This window comes from Oncorhynchus mykiss, chromosome 8 (assembly GCF_013265735.2).
Source record: "Oncorhynchus mykiss isolate Arlee chromosome 8, USDA_OmykA_1.1, whole genome shotgun sequence".
NCBI lineage: Eukaryota > Metazoa > Chordata > Actinopteri > Salmoniformes > Salmonidae > Oncorhynchus > Oncorhynchus mykiss.
Genome location: NC_048572.1, coordinates 79,755,738 through 79,778,414, shown reverse-complemented (window position 1 = coordinate 79,778,414; position 22,677 = coordinate 79,755,738). Strand labels below are relative to the sequence as shown.

At 44.7% G+C, this 22,677-nt stretch overlaps 2 protein-coding genes across 5 annotated transcripts in view; both read left to right on the top strand.

Annotated features, from left to right (window-relative positions):
• Positions 1–19,077, top strand: part of LOC110531006 (calmodulin-regulated spectrin-associated protein 2) — a 91,814-nt gene extending 72,737 nt beyond the window's left edge. Inside the window, exons 7-22 of one of the 4 annotated variants that reach the window (XM_036986420.1) lie at positions 4,271–4,361; positions 4,538–4,634; positions 4,803–4,825; positions 4,958–5,330; positions 5,470–6,127; positions 6,233–6,373; positions 6,706–6,907; positions 7,224–7,404; positions 7,688–8,345; positions 10,208–10,344; positions 10,864–11,072; positions 12,429–12,525; positions 12,852–12,932; positions 16,081–16,250; positions 16,414–16,532; positions 16,631–19,077. In XM_036986420.1, coding sequence (XP_036842315.1) covers positions 4,271–4,361; positions 4,538–4,634; positions 4,803–4,825; positions 4,958–5,330; positions 5,470–6,127; positions 6,233–6,373; positions 6,706–6,907; positions 7,224–7,404; positions 7,688–8,345; positions 10,208–10,344; positions 10,864–11,072; positions 12,429–12,525; positions 12,852–12,932; positions 16,081–16,250; positions 16,414–16,532; positions 16,631–16,933 — 3,540 coding nt within the window. In that variant the 3' untranslated portion in view covers positions 16,934–19,077. Of the gene's footprint in view, positions 1–4,270; positions 4,362–4,537; positions 4,635–4,802; positions 4,826–4,957; positions 5,331–5,469; positions 6,128–6,232; positions 6,374–6,705; positions 6,908–7,223; positions 7,405–7,687; positions 8,346–10,207; positions 10,345–10,863; positions 11,073–12,428; positions 12,526–12,851; positions 12,933–16,065; positions 16,251–16,413; positions 16,533–16,630 lie in introns of all 4 variants that reach the window. The other 3 variants (XM_036986419.1, XM_036986422.1, XM_036986421.1) reach the window with 3 other exon arrangements.
• A 566-nt stretch (positions 19,078–19,643) lies between these two features.
• LOC110530728 (WD repeat-containing protein 47) overlaps positions 19,644–22,677 on the top strand; it is a 44,016-nt gene continuing 40,982 nt past the window's right edge. Inside the window, exons 1-3 of the mRNA XM_036986413.1 lie at positions 19,644–20,011; positions 21,553–21,722; positions 22,574–22,657. Coding sequence (XP_036842308.1) covers positions 21,565–21,722; positions 22,574–22,657 — 242 coding nt within the window. The 5' untranslated portion in view covers positions 19,644–20,011; positions 21,553–21,564. The remainder of the gene's footprint in view (positions 20,012–21,552; positions 21,723–22,573; positions 22,658–22,677) is intronic.

Here is a 22,677-nt window from a genome sequence, read left to right as displayed (position 1 = left end):
TTTTGTCCTGTTGCAGAACAACTACCTGGTGTTTATGCTGTGTTTTGTCCTGTTGCAGAACAACTACCTGGTGTGTTGTGTTTTGTCCTGTTGCAGAACAACTACCTGGTGTTTATGCTGTGTTTTGTCCTGTTGCAGAACAACTACCTGGTGTTTATGCTGTGTTTTGTCCTGTTGCAGAACAACTACCTGGTGTGTTGTGTTTTGTCCTGTTGCGGAATAACTACCTGGTGTTTATGTTGTGTTTTGTCCTGTTGCAGAACAACTACCTGGTGTTTATGCTGTGTTTTGTCCTGTTGCAGAACAACTACCTGGTGTTTAAGCTGTGTTTTGTCCTGTTGCAGAACAACCACCTGGTGTGTTGTGTTTTGTCCTGTTGCAGAACAACTACCTGGTGTTTATGCTGTGTTTTGTCCTGTTGCAGAACAACTACCTGGTGTGTTGTGTTTTGTCCTGTTGCAGAACAACTACCTGGTGTGTTGTGTTTTGTCCTGTTGCAGAACAACTACCTGGTGTTTAAGCTGTGTTTTGTCCTGTTGCAGAACAACCACCTGGTGTGTTGTGTTTTGTCCTGTTGCAGAACAACTACCTGGTGTTTATGCTGTGTTTTGTCCTGTTGCAGAACAACTACCTGGTGTGTTGTGTTTTGTCCTGTTGCAGAACAACTACCTGGTGTGTTGTGTTTTGTCCTGTTGCAGAACAACTACCTGGTGTTTATGCTGTGTTTTGTCCTGTTGCAGAACAACTACCTGGTGTTTAAGCTGTGTTTTGTCCTGTTGCAGAACAACTACCTGGTGTGTTGTGTTTTGTCCTGTTGCAGAACAACTACCTGGTGTTTATGTTGTGTTTTGTCCTGTTGCAGAACAACCACCTGGTGTGTTGTGTTGTGTCCTGTTGCAGAACAACTACCTGGTGTGTTGTGTTTTGTCCTGTTGCAGAACAACTACCTGGTGTGTTGTGTTTTGTCCTGTTGCAGAACAACTACCTGGTGTGTTGTGTTTTGTCCTGTTACAGAACAACTACCTGGTGTTTATGCTGTGTTTTGTCCTGTTGCAGAACAACTACCTGGTGTTTATGCTATGTTTTGTCCTGTTGCAGAACAACTACCTGGTGTTTATGCTGTGTTTTGTCCTGTTGCAGAACAACTACCTGGTGTTTATGCTGTGTTTTGTCCTGTTGCAGAACAACTACCTGGTGTGTTGTGTTTTGTCCTGTTGCAGAACAACTACCTGGTGTTTATGCTGTGTTTTGTCCTGTTGCAGAACAACTACCTGGTGTTTATGCTGTGTTTTGTCCTGTTGCAGAACAACTACCTGGTGTGTTGTGTTTTGTCCTGTTGCGGAATAACTACCTGGTGTTTATGTTGTGTTTTGTCCTGTTGCAGAACAACTACCTGGTGTTTATGCTGTGTTTTGTCCTGTTGCAGAACAACTACCTGGTGTTTAAGCTGTGTTTTGTCCTGTTGCAGAACAACCACCTGGTGTGTTGTGTTTTGTCCTGTTGCAGAACAACTACCTGGTGTTTATGCTGTGTTTTGTCCTGTTGCAGAACAACTACCTGGTGTGTTGTGTTTTGTCCTGTTGCAGAACAACTACCTGGTGTGTTGTGTTTTGTCCTGTTGCAGAACAACTACCTGGTGTGTTGTGTTTTGTCCTGTTACAGAACAACTACCTGGTGTTTATGCTGTGTTTTGTCCTGTTGCAGAACAACTACCTGGTGTTTATGTTGTGTTTTGTCCTGTTGCAGAACAACTACCTGGTGTTTATGCTGTGTTTTGTCCTGTTGCAGAACAACTACCTGGTGTGTTGTGTTTTGTCCTGTTGCAGAACAACTACCTGGTGTTTATGCTGTGTTTTGTCCTGTTGCAGAACAACTACCTGGTGTTTATGTTGTGTTTTGTCCTGTTGCAGAACAACTACCTGGTGTGTTGTGTTTTGTCCTGTTGCAGAACAACTACCTGGTGTTTATGCTGTGTTTTGTCCTGTTGCAGAACAACTACCTGGTGTTTATGCTGTGTTTTGTCCTGTTGCAGAACAACTACCTGGTGTTTATGCTGTGTTTTGTCCTGTTGCAGAACAACTACCTGGTGTGTTGTGTTTTGTCCTGTTGCAGAACAACTACCTGGTGTGTTGTGTTTTGTCCTGTTACAGAACAACTACCTGGTGTTTATGCTGTGTTTTGTCCTGTTACAGAACAACTACCTGGTGTTTATGCTGTGTTTTGTCCTGTTGCAGAACAACTACCTGGTGTGTTGTGTTTTGTCCTGTTGCAGAACAACTACCTGGTGTTTATGCTGTGTTTTGTCCTGTTGCAGAACAACTACCTGGTGTTTATGCTGTGTTTTGTCCTGTTGCAGAACAACTACCTGGTGTGTTGTGTTTTGTCCTGTTGCAGAACAACTACCTGGTGTTTATGCTGTGTTTTGTCCTGTTGCAGAACAACTACCTGGTGTTTATGCTGTGTTTTGTCCTGTTGCAGAACAACTACCTGGTGTGTTGTGTTTTGTCCTGTTGCAGAACAACTACCTGGTGTTTATGTTGTGTTTTGTCCTGTTGCAGAACAACTACCTGGTGTGTTGTGTTTTGTCCTGTTGCAGAACAACTACCTGGTGTTTATGTTGTGTTTTGTCCTGTTGCAGAACAACTACCTGGTGTTTATGCTGTGTTTTGTCCTGTTGCAGAACAACTACCTGGTGTTTATGCTATGTTTTGTCCTGTTGCAGAACAACTACCTGGTGTGTTGTGTTTTGTCCTGTTGCAGAACAACTACCTGGTGTTTATGTTGTGTTTTGTCCTGTTGCAGAACAACTACCTGGTGTGTTGTGTTTTGTCCTGTTGCAGAACAACTACCTGGTGTTTATGTTGTGTTTTGTTCTGTTGCAGAACAACTACCTGGTGTTTATGTTGTGTTTTGTCCTGTTGCAGAACAACTACCTGGTGTGTTGTGTTTTGTCCTGTTACAGACCAACTACCTGGTGTTTATGCTGTGTTTTGTCCTGTTGCAGAACAACTACCTGGTGTTTATGCTGTGTTTTGTCCTGTTGCAGAACAACTACCTGGTGTTTATGCTGTGTTTTGTCCTGTTACAGAACAACTACCTGGTGTGTTGTGTTTTGTCCTGTTGCAGAACAACTACCTGGTGTGTTGTGTTTTGTCCTGTTGCAGAACAACTACCTGGTGTTTATGCTGTGTTTTGTCCTGTTGCAGAACAACTACCTGGTGTTTATGCTGTGTTTTGTCCTGTTACAGAACAACTACCTGGTGTGTTGTGTTTTGTCCTGTTGCAGAACAACTACCTGGTGTGTTGTGTTTTGTCCTGTTGCAGAACAACTACCTGGTGTTTATGCTGTGTTTTGTCCTGTTGCAGAACAACTACCTGGTGTTTATGCTGTGTTTTGTCCTGTTGCAGAACAACTACCTGGTGTTTAAGCTGTGTTTTGTCCTGTTGCAGAACAACTACCTGGTGTTTATGCTGTGTTTTGTCCTGTTGCAGAACAACTACCTGGTGTTTAAGCTGTGTTTTGTCCTGTTGCAGAACAACTACCTGGTGTGTTGTGTTTTGTCCTGTTGCAGAACAACTACCTGGTGTTTAAGCTGTGTTTTGTCCTGTTGCAGAACAACTACCTGGTGTTTAAGCTGTGTTTTGTCCTGTTGCAGAACAACTACCTGGTGTTTATGTTGTGTTTTGTCCTGTTACAGAACAACTACCTGGTGTTTATGTTGTGTTTTGTCCTGTTGCAGAACAACTACCTGGTGTTTATGTTGTGTTTTGTCCTGTTACAGAACAACTACCTGGTTTGTTGTGTTTTGTGCTGTTGCAGAACAACTACCTGGTGTTTATGTTGTGTTTTGTCCTGTTGCAGAACAACTACCTGGTGTTTATGCTGTGTTTTGTCCTGTTACAGAACAACTACCTGGTGTGTTGTGTTTTGTCCTGTTGCAGAACAACTACCTGGTGTTTATGTTGTGTTTTGTCCTGTTGCAGAACAACTACCTGGTGTTTATGCTGTGTTTTGTCCTGTTACAGAACAACTACCTGGTGTGTTGTGTTTTGTCCTGTTGCAGAACAACTACCTGGTGTTTAAGCTGTGTTTTGTCCTGTTGCAGAACAACTACCTGGTGTTTATGCTGTGTTTTGTCCTGTTACAGAACAACTACCTGGTGTGTTGTGTTTTGTCCTGTTGCAGAACAACTACCTGGTGTTTAAGCTGTGTTTTGTCCTGTTGCAGAACAACTACCTGGTGTTTATGTTGTGTTTTGTCCTGTTGCAGAACAACTACCTGGTGTTTATGGCAGAGCTGTTCTGGTGGTTTGAAGTGGTGAAGCCTTCGTTTGTACAGCCCAGAGTCTTTGACCCACAAGGTAAGGATATTGGTGTTTGAAAGCCAAAAAGGATGATGATGGTTGGGATTATGAAGATAAATCAACTTCATTTGCATATCACATTATATTTCAGTTTTCACCAGAACTCAGATCACGTCACGTACCTTTATTGACTTGAGGATCCTGAAGAATGATTAGTGTTTGTTTGTACCCAGCCTGTGATCCTGCCCATTCATCCAGGACTATGGGTCCTATGTGTAGCCCAGCCAAAAAGGACTTTGGGGACAGACCTGACAGCCCAAAACACGACAGGTATGAATTAATATTGAATTAATATAATCACCTGTAGTTATTTAATTTTCTCTTATTGAACAATGTTGTGAAAGGTCCAGCATAGTTCAACTTAGCAGTTACAGGAGGTATGCTCTTGAGCTTTATGGTAAAATTCTCTCTCTTGCTCTCTCACTCGCGCTCTCTCAGGCTTCAACCAGACTCTGCTTCAGGTAAGAACACAGGAACTACCTACCCCTCTCCTCAGAATCACAAACACTCCTTTATCTTATCTGGCTGACGACTCTGAACTACTACTGGTACTCTGTGTGAGTCAAGCTAATAATTTTCCTTGTCCCTGGCAGGTGTGATCAAGAGGTCGGTGTCCATGTGCTATGTGGACGGCTGTGTGGGGACGTGGCCTAAGGAGAGACGGTCTCGGGGCATCTCCTTTGAGATTCCTCTGGACGGGGACCCAAGTGCCCCTCCCTGTCGGGGTCCTTCCCTCCGAGGCATGACCCGCTCTGCCAGCACAGAAGGCCTTGGGGGGTTCAAAGTTCACCACACACCTCGGGGGGGCATGAGGCACCAACTCCCCTTTCAGCCGGTCAGCGTTAACAGTCAGGGTTGCAGTGCTGGACACATACCTGAGGAGGACTACGACAGGGACTCACGTAACTACAACTCCCATAAAGCACTGGGGCGTGGGCAGACTCAGCCACACAGGAACCAGAGCAGGTACGTCTGATGGATCTGTTGCGCGTTTTAATGTCTGCACGGGGGACACATATTGAATGTAAATATGTTACATACATGTTAACTGTTAGATGCTATGAATAAGTGTCTAATAAATGATCATACATGTCTGGTAATCTAGATATTCCAATGGCGTTCTCCCAGAGAACGACAAGGGCGGCAGTGGCCCCGTCAGCCCGTCAACCCCGCCCAGCATCGAGGAGGCACTGAAGATCATCCACGACACAGAGAGGCCCAACGGCAGCCTGGGGCCCGGGGCCAACGGCTTCTTCCTACATGATGGAGCCGAACCTCCAGACCCAGGCGACGACCCTGACGACTACCCAGGATCGGCTAAGGCCCGGGCGGACGAGGCCGACCCCAACTCAGCCTCTACGGATGAGGTGGACACAGGGATCCACGTGAGGACGGAGGACATCCAGGAGAGTTTGGAGGAGGACAATTCTTCCCTCAGGGACTACTCTGATATAGACCCTGACTATGAGGCTATGACCCGATCCTGTCCCCTACCAGAGGGGAATGGAGAGAGGGGGGTGAGGAACGGTGACAGGGGAGAGAGGAGCAGCCCATGCCCCAGCTCGGTGCCCCCCGCCCCCCTGTCCCATGTGCCCAGCCCTGCCTCTTCCTCTGGCGGTTCAGGCGGAGGCGTGGTTCGCATGACCAGCTTCGCCGAGCAGAAGTTTCGTAAGCTTGAGGGACGGAGCAGTGGAGGGACCACCCCCGAGAGCTCCGAGATCAATGTTCTGAACACGCCCCCCGCACAAACTGCCACACCTGAGGTCAGTAGAGAAACTGTCTCTCTGATCTATTACTCTGTTCCCTCTCTTTCTCTCTCAACGTCCCTTTTCCTACTCTGTGTTTCTGTCTCTCTCTGCCCCTCACAGGGCTCAAGCCCCGCCCACCCAGCCCAGAGCCCGGCCACATCCTCTACCAAAGACCACACCCACCTGCTGTCGTCAGAGATGGTGCACCTGAAGATGAAGCTGGAGGAGAAACGCAGAGCCATCGAGGCCCAGAAGAAGAAGGTATAGGCTAGTTCAGCTTCCGAGAGCGTCTTCCCTTCGGCATCTGGCATCCTATTCCCTAAGGGTTCCTATTCCCTATTTCCATAGGGCTCTGTTCAAAAGTAGTGCACCATTTACTTAGGTGACTGGGTATTGTGTCAGACAAACAAAACAACGGTCTACTAGGTTTTTTTTAAAGGAGCAGTCCGATCAAATGATTAGAGTTAGTTATCAATCAGAAATCACTTCATTTAAACCATCATCTTGTTGGATAATTTAGCATACCAAGCCAGCATGTTCATTGGCTATTAAAAATGTGCTGAAATAATCAACCATTTTTGTCACTGTTTCAGGTGGAAGCAGCGTTCACCCGGCATCGTCAGAAGATGGGGAGGACAGCCTTCCTCAACGTGGTGAGAAGGAAAGGGATAACCCCCTCTCCCACCAGCCCCCTCCCTGGGGGCCCAGACCTCACCCCGTCAGGCAGTCTGGGCCAGGCGGAGAGGTGCAAGCCCGATGGAGCCGCTCCCAAGTCCCCCTGCGAGGAGGGTGCAGGTGGGTCACCACTATAGCTCCTGATCAAATCAAAAACTTTGCCTTGTACTTTTATTTTCCATTCTTTGGAGCATCTGAAAAATACATCTTAGTCTCATCTTTGACTCCAAATAAAAATAAAGGTTCAATAAAATCTAGCCTGGTCCCAGCTCTGTTTGTTCTGTTGCCAATTTTGTCTCGACAATGACCATTGACCATTATTACAAAATGATAGAGGGCCAGGCTAGAGAGCAGTCATACTTCAGGATGTGTACCGTTGTATACAGGTGTGATACCCACCTTATAAAGTAGACGTGGCCGCTGTGTCTTGCTCCAGGGTTAGTGGCTGGAGAGGTGGACGTGGCTGAGTACACTAGCTCCATCGAGAGGCTCAACACGTCCCTGGGGTTCCTGCAGACGGAGATGCAGCGGCTGGCTCAGCAGCAGGACAGGATCATGGCCATGAGGGAACAGCAACAGTCCTGGGTCATACCTCCTCCAGCGCCCTCACCACACAGGTACCACTGACACACACACACACACACACACACACACACACACACACACACACACACACACACACACACACACACACACACACACACACACACACATATACACATACACATACAGGTATAGTAATCAATACACATAAATTGTGCATTAGAATGGCATGATATTTAGACTAAAACCATGTGTTTTCATCATTCATTAATTGTGGTATCAATTATCGCAATACTATTATCGCTTGGTTAGTTATCATTGCAAAAATGTAATTCCACATTTCTACTCTCTCTACAGGCAGCTACGGGAGCTCCGGCGAAACAGCGTAGCCGGCCGGGGGTCCGTGGGGTCCATGTCCCCCATCCTGTCCTCTGCCGGTGGTTCCCCCCGCGCCCCCCACCGTTCCCCTGGCGGCCTCAAGCGCCGACCAGCCTCCTTCCACGCCAGCACCCCTCACACCCCCCGTACCCCACGCCCCAGTGAGCTCAAGGTAACTCCCTTAAGACGGATGCTCAACACCCCCACGTCCGTGGACAGTCTGCCCAGGCTAAGACGCTTCTCCCCAAGCCAGACCCAGGTCACCTCCTTTGCCTACCTGGGACATGATGAGGGTCCTGGGGCCACAGAAGAGGACAAGGAGGGAGGGGCCCCAGGGGGTGCAGAGGAGCCCCAGAACCAAAATGAGCAGCCTGAGACACAGCCAGAGGTAGCAGAGGCGGGGATAAGGAGTGCAGGCGCTCATCCCTCCTCGCCCACTAAAGGGAGAGAGCAGGAAGGGAAGGAGGAGAGGAGAGATGGAAGGACGGAGAAGTTGGCAGAGGTGCTGTCCCAGCCCAGTAGAGACCTGATAGAAGTACCAATGTCCACACTGAAGCCTCTGGGAGGACAGGGTCTGGAGTTGAGTGGAGAGCTGTACGGAGAGGACCAGAAAATGTGCTGTGGGTTCTTCTACAAGGTAGGAATTTCAGAATTGTGAGATGACGGTACAAGTACTGTATTTAGCATGTTACGACCCTAAAATGTTGAATGCGTTCATTGATCCATTTTTGTTATAATCATAAAATATTAAAGTTACGTGTACAGTGTAAGCAATGTAAAAGCAACAGGACAGTATAATGTTCATGCAGAACTGTGTGTCTGGCACAACATGAACTATGGGATGACTCGTGAACCATGACTTCTTCTGGGTCTGGGACAGTAATTGTGTGTACTGCTAGAGTAGTAAACCGCTGAGCGATTCTAGAATGGATGCCAACTGAACTATGCTACTGTAGGAGAATGGAGCCAACTGAACTATGCTACTGTAGGAGAATGGAGCCAACTGAACTATGCTACTGTAGGAGAATGGAGCCAACTGAACTATGCTACTGTAGGAGAATGGAGCCAACTGAACTATGCTACTGTAGGAGACTGGAGCCAACTGATCTATGCTAGGAGAATGGAGCCAACTGAGCTATGCTAGGAGAATGGAGTCAACAGAGCTATGCTAGGAGAATGGAGCCAACAGAGCTATGCTACTGTAGGAGAATGGAGCCAACTGATCTATGCTAGGAGAATGGAGCCAACAGAGCTATGCTAGGAGAATGGAGCCAACTGAACTATGCTACTGTAGGAGAATGGAGCCATCTGAACTATGCTACAGTAGGAGAATGGAGCCATCTGAACTATGCTACTGAAGGAGAATGTAGCCAACTGAACTATGCTACTGTAGGAGAATGGAGTCAGCAGAGCTATGCTACTGTAGGAGAATGGAGTCAACAGAGCTATGCTAGGAGAATGGAGTCAACAGAGCTATGCTAGGAGAATGGAGCCAACATAGCTATGCTATTGTAGGATAATGGAGTCAGCAGAGCTATGCTAGGAGAATGGAGCCAACAGAGCTATGCTACTGTAGGAGAATGGAGCCAACAAAGCTATGCTACTGTAGGAGAATGGAGTCAACAGAGCTATGCTACTGTAGGAGAATGGAGCCAACAGAGTTATGCTACTGTAGGAGAATGGAGCCAACTGAGCAATGCTAGGAGAATGGAGCTAACAGAGCTATGCTACTGTAGGAGAATGGAGCCAACTGATCTATGCTAGGAGAATGGAGCCAACTGAGCTATGCTAGGAGAATGGAGTCAACAGAGCTATGCTAGGAGAATGGAGCCAACAGAGCTATGCTAGGAGAATGGAGCCAACAGAGCTATGCTACTGTACGAGAATGTAGCCAACAGAGCTATGCTAGGAGAATGGAGCCAACTGAGCTACTGTACAGTATACCACTGCAGATGGGATAGCTAACAGCTACTCAGTGTATATTCTGGAAGCTACCATCAACTTTCAGCAGACACAACTCAATCAATCACATTTATTTTATAAAGTCCTTTTTACATGAGCAGTTGTCAAAGTGCTATACAGATACCCAGCGTAAAACCCAGAGAGCAAGCAATGCAGATGTAGAAGCACACATGTCCTTATCCCAGGAAACAAAATATCTAGTCACCACTGCACAACATGTTCTAACTGGTTAAAATTGGTCATATGCATCTGACATGATGGAATGCCTGAATTCCCCCTGACATACATTTGACAGATCTTAATGAGGGACCTTTGAAGTGAGAGGATGTGACAATGCTGTCTGATCTCATTTAGTCTCTGGAGCTACAAAAAAAAACAAAGTAAACTAGCCTTCATGTTGGCACTGAACGTTCCATGACAAGAAGATTACAATTTCCACTCTAAGTAGAACTTTGGTGTCAACATGGCAGCCATTTAAATTCTGAAATGTTTTCTAACCTATTTCTGACTCTGTGTATCCACCCCGTACCCCTCCAGGACGATGGGAAGGGAGAGGAGGACATGGCGGTGAAGAGGGCTGCTCTGCTGGAGAAGAGGCTGAGGAGAGAGAAGGAGAAACAGGAGAAGAAACAGCAGCAGGAGCTGGAGCAGGAGCAGAGGAAGGAGGAAGCACGGTCAGTCTGCACCTTCAAGGCCTTGTACCCTTTCTACTCTTATGCCCGGTCTGAAAACTACCCTTAGGATGTCTGTAAACTATCCTTAGGATCTCTGAAAACTACCCTTAGGATGTCTGAAAACTACCCTTAGGATGTCTGAAAACTACCCTTAGGATGTCTGAAAACTATCTTTAAGGGGACTGAAAACTACCCTTAGGATGTCTGAAAACTACCCTTAGGATGTCTGAAAACTACCCTTAGGATGTCTGAAAACTACCCTTAGGATGTCTGAAAACTATCTTTAAGGGGACTGAAAACTGCTATTAGGGAGTCTGAAAACTACCTTTAAGGGGACTGAAAACTGCTATTAGGGAGTCTGAAAACTACCTTTAATAAGGGGACTGAAAACTGCTATTAGGGAGTCTGAATACTACCTTTAAGGGGACTGAAAACTGCTATTAGGGAGTCTGTAACTTCTCTTATTTGGTAATCCCACAGAAGTATTGAAGCTTCATCTCCTTTCTCCCTTTTCCCTAGGCTGAAAGCAGAGGAGGAGCAGCAGAAGCGAGAGGACGACAAGCAGAGGAAAGATTACATAAAGAACGAGTACATGAGGAGGAAGCATTTGAAGCAGGTGGAGGATATGGATGTCAGGCCCCGTCATGGAAGTCTTAAAAAGAAGCCACGCCCCAAATCCATCCACAGGGACGTCATGGAGTTACCCAAGCCCCCCGTCAGAGCCACGGGTAACACACACATACTACAAATAGTATACAAATAGATTCTCACACACACAAGTGTTTGTTTTACTATCCTTGTGGGGACCCAAAAATGTATTCCCATTCAAAATCCTATTTTCCTTTACCCTAAAACTATCCCTAATTGTAACCCTAAATGTAACCCCTAACTCTAAAATAGCCTTTTTCCTTGTGGGGACTAACACATTAATTGAATACATTTTTGTGTTGTTACATTCACGGGATAGGTGCAGGGAAATGTGTTGTTTTACAGGGTCAGCAATAGTAGTACGGCACCCCTAGAGCAAATTAGGTTAAGTGTCTTTCTCAAGGGCACAGACAAAGTGAAAATAGTTTTTTTTTTTTATAAATAAAGAATGTATTCAAACAAAATAACATACCTTATTTACATAAGTATTCAGACTCTTTGCTATGAGATGCAAAATCGAGCTCAGGTACATCCTGTTTCCATTGATCATCCTTGAGACGTTTCTACAAATTGATTGTACATGATTTGGAAAGGTGCCACAGTTGACACTCCTCAGTAAAAGGCACATAACAGCTTGGAGTTTGTCAAAAGGCACCTACAGACTCTCAGACCATGAGAAACAAGATTCTCTGGTCTAATGAAACCAAGAGTGTCACGTCTGGAGGAAACTTGACACCATCCTTACGGTGAAGCATGGTGGTGGCAGCATCATGCTGTGGGGATGTTTTTCAGCTGCAGGGACTTGAAGACTGGTCAAGATCGAGGCAAAGATTAACAGAGCAAAGAGTTCCCTGATGAAAACCTGTTCCAGAACGCTCAGGACCTCAGACTGGGGCAAAGGTACACCTTCCAACAGGACAACGACCCAAGCACACAGCCAAGACAACACAGGAGTGTCTGAATGTCATTGAGTGGCCCAGCCAGAGCCCGGACTTGAACCTGATCGAACATCTCTGGAGAGACCTGAAAATAGCTGTGCAGCAACACTCCCCATCCAACTTGACAGAGCTTGAGAGGATCTGCAGAGAAGAATGAGAGAAACTCTCCAAATACAGGTGTGTCAAGCTTGTGGCCTCATACCCAAGAAGACTTGAGGCTGTAATCGCTGCCAAAGGTGCTTCAACAAAGTACTGAGTAAAGGGTCTGTGTGTAGATTGATGAGGGGAAAAAACATTTAATCCATTTTAGAATAAGGCTGTAATGTAACAAAATGAGGAAAAAGTCAAAGGGTCTGAATACTTTCCAAAGGCACTGTAGATGTGTATTTAATACACACACACACACACACACACACACACACACACACACACACACACACACACACACACACACACACACACACACTCAAACATGTCTTCTGTGTTTACATCGTCCAGGCACTCGACCGCGTGGGTACTCAGTCTCCAGCATGTCCCTGGCCTCCCTCAACCTGGCAGACAATGACAGCAATGTGGGAGATAAGAGGACCCCCAGGTGAGGTCAGCTATTGGCTGATTAAAAAGACAGTACAGTTATCCCGTTCCTGGTTTAGCCAACTCTTTTGGCATGACAATCTCAAAGGAGTTGAGTTAAGCAGACTGGCACCCAGGCTGGCTACGAAACAACAAAGGCCTTACAGAGCATCAAGAGCTTGAATACTCCTTCAAGAGGACATGAATGTGTCTTATGACCTTTCTATGTAATGCAACCAAAATTGTTTTCATTCTGCATCTTAACCTCTGCATCTTAATCTTCCTCTCTCTCTCTCCTCCTCCTTGCTCTATTCCTCTCTCCTCTGTTTTCCCCTCTGTTTTGCACAGACCCCCCAGAAGCAGTAAACTAGGCACTGTGAGATGCCATATCTCTTTCTTTTTAAGCTCTCCCAAAGAGAGAAAGGGAAGGTTAGTAACTCCCCTGCCTCCCTAGATCAGCCGAGGGCCTAGACTTTTATCTAGCTTTTATGTTTCTGCTACTGCACAGACCAGATTGATCAATCAATTCCATTTTTACTTGAGGTAATATCTTTGCAAAAAAAATCCCCATCTGACAGAATATTTAAAGAACTCACATATATGTTTTGATAATGTTTGAGCAAGACACATACAGTATACCAACATCAATTCTAAGAACACATGTTTTTAATGTAAAAAGAGCTATATAAAATACATTTGATTGATTGATAATATATGTTATTTCACGTTCATGCTGTATCAGTTGAGTGATGACCAATTACCTACTTTAAAACAGCAGAATCATTCCCCTCAGTACCACAGCTGCTTCTGCCTCAATTCATACATGATGCCTTTAGCTTCCTGCCTCAATTCATACATGATGCCTTTAGCTTCCTGCCTCCGCTCTGCTTTATGTCTCACCGACTTTGCTCTTTCTCTGCTGTAGCACTCACTGCTCCTAGGCTGCTCCATGATAGCTGCTCCATGATAACAGCTCCATGATAGCTGCTCCATGATAACAGCGCCATGATAGTTGCTCCGTGATAACAGCTCCATGATAGTTGCTCCATGATAGCTGCTCCATGATAACAGCTCCATGATAGTTGCTCCAGACTAGATATTTCAAGATAACTGCTCCAGACTAGCTGCTCCATAATACCTGCTCCAGACTAGCTACTTCATGATAACTGCTCCAGACTAGCTGCTCCATGATGACTGCTCCAGACTAGCTGCTCCATGATAGCTGCTCCAGACTAGCTGCTCCATGATAGCTGCTCAATGATGACTGCTCCAGACTGACTGCTCCAGACTAGCTGCTCCAGACTAGCTGCTCCATGATAACAGCGCCATGATAGTTGCTCCGTGATAACAGCTCCATGATAGTTGCTCCATGATAGCTGCTCCATGATAACAGCTCCATGATAGTTGCTCCAGACTAGATATTTCAAGATAACTGCTCCAGACTAGCTGCTCCATCATAGCTGCTCCATGATAACTAATCCAGACTAGCTGCTCCATGATAGCTGTTCCATGATAGCTGTCTATAATACCTGCTCCAGACTAGCTACTTCATGATAACTGCTCCAGACTAGCTGCTCCATGATGACTGCTCCAGACTAGCTGCTCCATGATAGCTGCTCCAGACTAGCTGCTCCATGATGACTGCTCCAGACTAGCTGCTCCATGATAGCTGCTCCAGACTAGTTGCTCCATGATAGCTGCTCCAGACTAGCTGCTCCATGATGACTGCTCCAGACTAGCTGCTCCATGATAGCTGCTCAATGATGACTGCTCCAGACTGACTGCTCCAGACTAGCTGCTCCAGACTAGCTGCTCCATAATACCTGCTCCAGACTAGCTGCTCCATGAGGACTGCTCCAGACTAGCTGCTCCACAGTAGCTGCTCCACAGTAGCTGCTCCAGACCAGCTGCTCCAGACTAGCTGCTCCATGATGACTGCTCCAGACTTGCTGCCCCATGATACCTGCTCCAGACTAGCTGCTCCATGATGACTGCTCCAGACTAGCTGCTCCATGATAGCTGCTCCATGATGACTGCTCCAGACTAGCTGCTCCATGATATCTGCTCCAGACTAGTTGCTCCATGATGACTGCTCCAGACTAGCTGCTCCAGACTAGCTGCTCCATGATGACTGCTCCAGACTAGCTGCTCCATGATGACTGCTCCAAACTAGCTGCTCCAGACTAGCTGCTCCATGTTGACTGCTCCAGACTAGCTGCTCCATGATGACTGCTCCAGACTAGCTGCTCCATGATGACTGCTCCAGACTAGCTGCTCCATGATGACTGCTCCAGACTAGCTGCTCCATGATTTAGCTGATGTGTGTTCTTGTTGCCTCTATATACTAGACCCAGAGCCATCCAAGCTGCAGCAGGCAGACGCTTTCCCGTCCAAGGCACTGACTCCCACGGCCAGGCTCATTCTGAATCACAGCTGTCCCCCAGAATCACATCACAATGATCACAGTCCCTTTTGTTTTGTATGCAGAGACTTCAAGCTAGGTTACACACTAAAGGCGTCAGCATGCCTCAGTTCGGCTGGCGCCTAGCCTAACCGAACGAGTGTGTTTGCATACTCCCTTAAAAGACCTTCACTTGAAAAATGATATAAAAACGGCAATAGTACTGTTTGTCCATTTTGAGATGCCATAGCCATACATTTCCTCAAAATAGTCAGAATGAATCTAAGAACTCAATAAATCTGTCATTCATTTTGACGTTTTTTCCAAGGAGATCTTAGTCACGCAATTTTACATCTAACTAATGTTTGTTGCAATATTTTTCAATGAAAACGAGTCATCTCTTGTCGAATGACAACAAAAATGTTGTTGAAGAATCCCTACTGTTAACCAATCACCGACAAAGCGGCATAGACTTCGGCTCCGAACTTCGGCTCCGAACTTCGGCTTGCCTCCAGAAAATGTTTTGTTTGCCCAGACATCCAAAAAAAAACTCACCGAAGTCCAAAAACGTCACAAAATGTCATCATAATATATACACAAACTCTACAGAACTGTTTCATCAGGAAAGCATGCGGAGTCCTTAACCCTAACCCCAACCAGGACATGACTAGGCCTGGGCCTGGGGCATGAGGCTGCCTGCTGCAGTGGGATACTGTGTGTCTTGTTACTGTACTGTTGCCTAAAGCTGCTGTAGCCTACTGCAGTCTCTCCTCAATATCCTAGCAGACAGAATGTAGGACTGAACTGTAGCTTTGCTTTGCTCCACTGCACATGCTTCTGATCTGATCCCAGCCACGGAGAGATCACTGTGCAGGATCTAATAGGAGGGAACAGGGAGGGCTGCCTGGGAGAACAGTGTTTGACCCTGTTTCTCTTTGTCTGTCTGTGTTTGTCTTTGTATATGTCTGTGTTTTTGTCTCTGTGTCTGTCTCTATGTCTGTCTGTCTCTGTCGGTCTCTGTTTTTTGTGAACGTGTCTGCGTGTGTCTGTTATTCTGTGTGTTCTGGCATGTGTGTTTTCTTGTTCCTGTGTGTGTGTGTGTGTGTGTCTGCGTGTGTGTGTGTCAATGTACTGTTTATGTGTGTGTGTGTAAATCCCTAGGCCAGACTCTGCGAGGCCAGACTCTGCGAGACCAGACTCTGCGAGACCAGACTCTGCGAGACCAGACTCTGCGAGACCAGACTCTGCAGAGGGCAATCTGTCATCCTGCCCGCCTCGTAACGGAGAGAAGGACTGGGAGAACGACTCCACAACCTCCTCCACTCCCTCCAACCAAGAGTACACAGGTACGGACAGCTCCACTACAATCACAGTATTCTGCTTTCAAAAGGAGACCAACCTACTGCAGTATACTGGAGCTCTCTGGTCCATGTGTAGAACAGGCTGTGTTCTGACTTTCTCTTAGTATGTCACTGCATACCTTATGCTGGTATCTGCTTTTTCCCTCAGGCCCAAAGCTGTACAAGGAGCCCAGTGCCAAGTCCAACAAGCATATCATCCAGAATGCACTGGCCCACTGCTGCCTGGCGGGCAAGGTCAACGAAGAGCAGAAGAACAAGATAATAGATGTAGGCCGTTTGATGTACACTCTGCTACTTTCTCTCATTTTACTTCACTCTTTCACTTCACGTTTTGTTCCTTTGTTTGCCTTCCCTGTCTCTTTCAGGAAATGGAGAGGTCGGGGGCCAACAACTTCCTGGTTCTATTCCGGGACACGGGTTGCCAGTTCCGCTCGGTGTACTCCTACTGTCCAGAGACGGAGGAGATCACCAAGCTGGCGGGCATCGGGCCAAAGAGCATCACGGCCAAGATGATCGAGGGACTGTACAAGTACAACTCGGACAGGAAGCAGTTCAGCCACATCCCAGCCAAGACCATGTCGGCTAGTGTAGACGCCATCACCATCGCCCCCCACCTGTGGCAGACCAAGAAACTGGGCACACCCAAGAAACTGGGTAGTCTCAAGTAGTCACAGCAACAAGCCGTTTTCATAACAAACCAAGGATATTGTTGTTCGGTGTCTTGGGTTATAGTTGAGGACTGAGGGGAGACTTTGTGGGTTATCTGACCCAGGAACGGACCCAGGTCTGTGTATGACCTGGGGTATTACAGGGTCTGGTTTGCTATGAACGGTGCTAAAGAGTCCAGCTTTCTAATGTTTTTTTCCCAGTAAGATATCCCCAGAACACTTCAACTCAGCATTCATCTGGGTCTGATATACAGTATAATTGGATGATTATGTAGAAGGGTTTTTCTTCTTAAGAAAATACTGCTGAAATTATTACTGGAATGTAGGAGAAAAAAACAACACAAGCCTCAAGGGACATTGTTGTTGTTATGCAAGACTGTGTGGGGGGGGGGGCAGAGTCATTCTAATGGAGAACGCGTGTGTGTGTTCGTCAGCATGCGTGGGTGTCCAAAAAAGAGGGGGGCTGATGAAAGCCTTACTGAATCAGACCACTGAAGCACTGAATGTCATCTCTCTGAAATAGACCGAGTTTGAGTTCTCTCTGTTCATCATGTTTGGCCTTATGCTTGTTTTGTGTGTCATATGAAAGCAAAGCGATTATGTTATATTTAAGCGCCAGTTGTGATGTTTGTGTGAGTGCAGGATGATTGGCTGTGTGTGAGGCTTGCTTTTCTCTCTGGCTGAAAGAGAAGACTGAGCAGTTGGGTTTGTGTAATGTGTAAACAAGTGCCAAGATTGAGTGAGGTGAATACCTCAGAAATAGGTTGATGTTACTTTCGATAAGAACTAGATTGTAAAATCATTGATTTAAGTATCATCTACAGTACCAGTCAAAAGTTTGGACACACCTACTCCTTCAAGGGTTTTTTATTATTTTTACTATTTTCTACATTGTACAATATTAGAGTGTGCAAAGCTGTCAAGGCAAAGGGTGGCTACTTTGAGGAATCTCAAATATAACATATTTTTGGATTTGTTTAACACTTTTTTGGATACTACTTGATTCCATATGTGTTATTTCATAGTTGTGATGTCTTCACTATTACTCTACAAAGTAGAAAATAGTCCAATTAAAGAAAAACCCTTGAATGAGGAGGTGTGTCCACTTTTGATTGAGACTGTAGTTCACGGGAATGTCAGCAACTGACTTAATATATTTTATGTTTTTGATAAGACTTTGGAAGTCTTAAAATTTCATTGACAGAAATATAAATATACTTTAAGACTATATACATTGTATAAATTAATTTAGTTTGTATATAAATACCTATTCCATTCAAAATGAATGACTCAAACTAGCGTTTATCATTTAATATGGACGTACATAAACATAATATATGGGGCCTTTTGTTGTTTAAACATTTAAGTGTGTAATCGCTGTTCAATGTCACTGACACAACGATTTACAGCTGTAGAATAGCAGCAAGTTTCACAAGTTGTGTCATGCGCCAGTGCAACTCAGAGAAAAGGTCTTATAAAGGACATTGTTGGGACAGTATGTGTTTGGACCTCACAGATATTCAAAAGCATTTGACTTTATTGTGGATAGTATCTTAACTGTTGAATTCCCTTTACACTCAAAGTAGTCCACAATACATCTATGTGTACATATACAATTGAGAGTAATTAATCGATAGCAATTCATAATACTTTCCCACTGTAGATTGCATTATTTGTTGTATAACTGCGTACTTACATAAAGTAGATCACAGAAAGATGAAACATTTCTCCTGTTACATTATGCTTTAACATTTTACATTCTTCTAACCGATGGAAGGAAACTGGCCTTTATTTTATTTTGGAGTAAAGCAGTGTTTACGCTGTACATTATATACAGTATTTTGTCAGGTGTTTTTTCGTAAACCATTTTCCATTTTGAGATTTCATGTGAGCAGCATTTCTGTCTCAAAAGGGAGTGTTTTGAAAGCATGAGAGGGTATGAGTGACGGGCAACACATAGCAAGAGAAATGACTGCAGACTGTCCCACTGCATACTGTTGTCGGTAGTGGATAATCACATATGTATGTGATGCCATTCTGTGTTTTTCACAATCTAAATTCGTTTTATTTTAACCCTGTTCATGTATTTATGTTATTTTTAAATATTCATTGGAACTATATTAAAATGTTAATTTTCATTGAAACTGGTGATCAATGTTTTTGAAGCTTGGTTATCCACTTAGGCTAGCTCTGATGTTTATTCTTTGTTGTTACTGCATTACATAACAAGTGGGTCTTGAACCTGCAACCTGAGGCCACAGGGCAAACAAACGCACCTTCTGTATATAGGTTTACATACAGGGATTACATACCAGTGGTAAAAATATCAAGATGAACAGTTTGTCATTTTACTGTTATTTTACTGTTTTCTCATAGAAAACCTAATGATTGAGAAATAATACACTATTCGTCCTCTCTTGCACCCAAGAACAACCTTAGGCAATCAAATGAGAATAATACCAACCAGATTTACATCTGTCGTAATCCTCTTTAAACCTTTTCAGAGGGCCGTGTCCTTCAAGCATTTAATTGCATTTACCCGACTGTTGAATTTCCCACTGTGAATCTGCGATTACACGTACATGTACACGTACATGGAACATTTCCTAATCTGGGAGGTGAAGGCATGGGATTATCCATCCAACATCCTGTCCTGTCTGGGTTTGGAAGTGACACACACCTGACAAGTAATTATCTTATTGCAAGTGGCATAATTGGACGTTGATTACAGTTTATTTGATGATCATGTTCAATGGATGGTAGGGAATGTCGATCGTTATCGCAAGAGCTATGCGGGTTTTATGTTGCAAGAGAAGAGACGCTTGGGGCGCCTTTATGGAAATACCGGGGTTTGATTGGTAGACAGACGAAGCGTTGCGCTTGACAACCGAAGGGGCTGGGTAGCAGGCGACTACCAGTAGCAGAAATCGATCCGAGAAGACAACAGAAAGGGAGAGACAAACAACAAAAGAGACTGACGAACAAAACGAAGAAGAATCGCTCGGACAGCTACGATTTTCAACAACAGAAACAAATCTAAGGAGCGTGTCTTTTCAGCCCATGTATTTTTAGACCAAGGTGAGCTTTAAATCGCATTGAGGGCGTGTTTGTTAATGTGTGGGAAGCCTCGCCACCCATCCCGTCTGTGCTGCTAGCGGATGATGCATGTCTTTCGCTTGGCCTGGCTAGCAATTCTTCTGGTCATGGTCTGAATCTGTCATAGCGGATTTGCGTTCCTGACAACAGTACTTAACATATGCTCATGTTAGGTAGTTAGTATTTCGGAGAAATGTGTGCTTTTCGTGTCGTTTATTTCATAACATCAGACAAGAACAGGTTGGGGTGAAGCAGCTAGCTAACTAACGTTACTTAGCTAACGTTAGTAGCTAGCTAGCTAATTGTATGTGTTGAACCCCACCCATAGCTGCAGTGCCTAGCTACATTGTTAGCTAGTTCTAGATTGTAAATAGATGTTGATTTATTGGAACCCTATATAACGTTATAAGTTTTATAATTAACTAGTTAGCTAGTTCAACCTATTTTTAGGTGATGCGCTGCGCATTGTTTCCTTGCTGCTGCTGTAAGTGTCATCAGCAATGAATCTTTGCATGCAGTTTGGTTGTTCATTTTCTTATCTGAATGTTTTGTTGATTGCCAGATATCTAACCTTGCTTTTTGTTGATTGCACCTATTCTTATACTAAATGTAAAAGCAGAATGTTGTAACATGTATCAGTATGTTTTGAGCAACCACTAGCTTGGACATGTTTGTTAATAACAATGCAGATTGCAGTGCAACACCAAGATAGCAGGACTATTGACCTACTGTAACTATCTAAATCCTTACTCAGCATTCAGGCTGCGTTATCCCCTGTGCAACTGTAGCCTAAGCAGTAAATCAATTAAATCGGCAGCAAAATAACTTGTTTGCACATGTAGGGTTGATGGCAATTGTCATAATTTGTGGCTCAAGTCCTAATTATCATGACAGTAACCTAAATCAATGGTATTTCTCCTATTTTTATCCCCTGGTGAACCCTTGAACAAAAGTGACATTAAATATGATAGGTTACAGTTCACGTCTGTTAGCCTTCCTGGCATGGGGTTTCCAAACTTGGTCAATTTTCCATTAATGCGATCCTAATCCATAATGTGTTACTGTTATTACTACATAATTAATAGCACAGCTGTGATTGGATTAACTCTCTGCTGCAGACTTTTTACTGACGCTGATTTGCTGTTAATCTGCTAATCACAGTGGTCAGATTTGGGGCTTGATTCCATTATGTTGAATTGAGGATTTCGTCATGTTGTTGACATTGAGCAGGCCTGGGTTTCCCTTAGCTTGTTTTCTGGGAGGAATGGAAATATATTAAGCTAGACTTCTTGAAAGTCTATTCAAAAGTAAACAAGGTCAGTTGTAACAGTTGTTGGCCAAGTGAAAATATCAGGAGCAACAAAGACTGTTGAACACAGTGTGGCAATAAAGAGACATTGCGTTACATTAAGAATTGATTGTTTAGCAGACAGATACTAGGCTGCATTTCTATAATCAACATGAGAGCCTCCATTTATGGTGTGTTTACTTACCCTGAGTTTTGTTGTTGGTGTGTGTGTCAGCCTGTCGTCACCATGACAGCGGAGGAGATCATCAATGTGAAGGAGGTGGAGATCATCAAGGTGATCCTAGACTTCCTCAACTCCAGGAAGCTCCACATTAGCATGCTGGCCCTGGAGAAGGAGAGTGGAGTCATCAACGGACTCTACTCTGACGACATGCTCTTCCTCAGGTACACAAAGGCCTAGGTCGTATTCATTAGGCAGCAAACAGCAAAAAAAAACTAAAACAGAGAGAGACTACTTGGGCTATCCAATAAGGAATGTCCATTTTCGTTTTCTGTTGCAAAATGTTTTGTTACGTGTGCCCTAATGAATATGTCCCTGACATTACTGTTTGGGTCTCACTATGTGGATAGTGTTAGAAATACAAATGCTATGGGAGAGCCCCAAACCCTATCAGGACACCTCCATAAGCGATTGCTGCAAAACAACAGTTGACAGATTAATTAGAGTTAATTATAATTATTTGGAAGTGCTATTTTTCAGGCTCATATTAATAGGTCACTGGTTGCTGAACTAAGTGCTGAAACACAATGTTCAGAAAGTGTATTATAAAGTCCTTTGTTCATGCAATAATGATCCAGACCACCTCTATGCTAGACTGGATTGGAGTGCCCCTTTTAAATGTCAGCCAACAGTGTACTGTTACACCACTTTGGTATTCCACTCAGCTGAGTTTGTGAAATGACTGGAGTTGGACTCCCTTTCACACAGAGGACCCCACTGTTACCGGGTGACCATTCACTGCCTGTCTTATCTGCCCCTGTATGACACTGACCAATCAAGACGATCTGTTTCCGTAGGAGATGGCAAGCAGGGAAGTGAATTGGAGAATCCCTTGTTTACATGTTTGGTTGTTCTGTGTTTTTGTTTCTGTATTATGAAGTTTACTGAAATGATCTAGCTAGTGTGAATAGCCTCAGAGCACGTAACAGGGGCTGCATTAGCTGTCACTAACACAGAGTATTTTACACACGATTTATTGTCTCGCTTTTTTGTTGAATTGTTCATCTCTGTCCAGGCAACTGGTGCTAGATGGGCAGTGGGACGAGGTGCTTCAGTTTATTCAGCCGCTGGAGTGCATGGACAAGTTTGACAGGAAAAGGTGAGACTTCATTAATATGA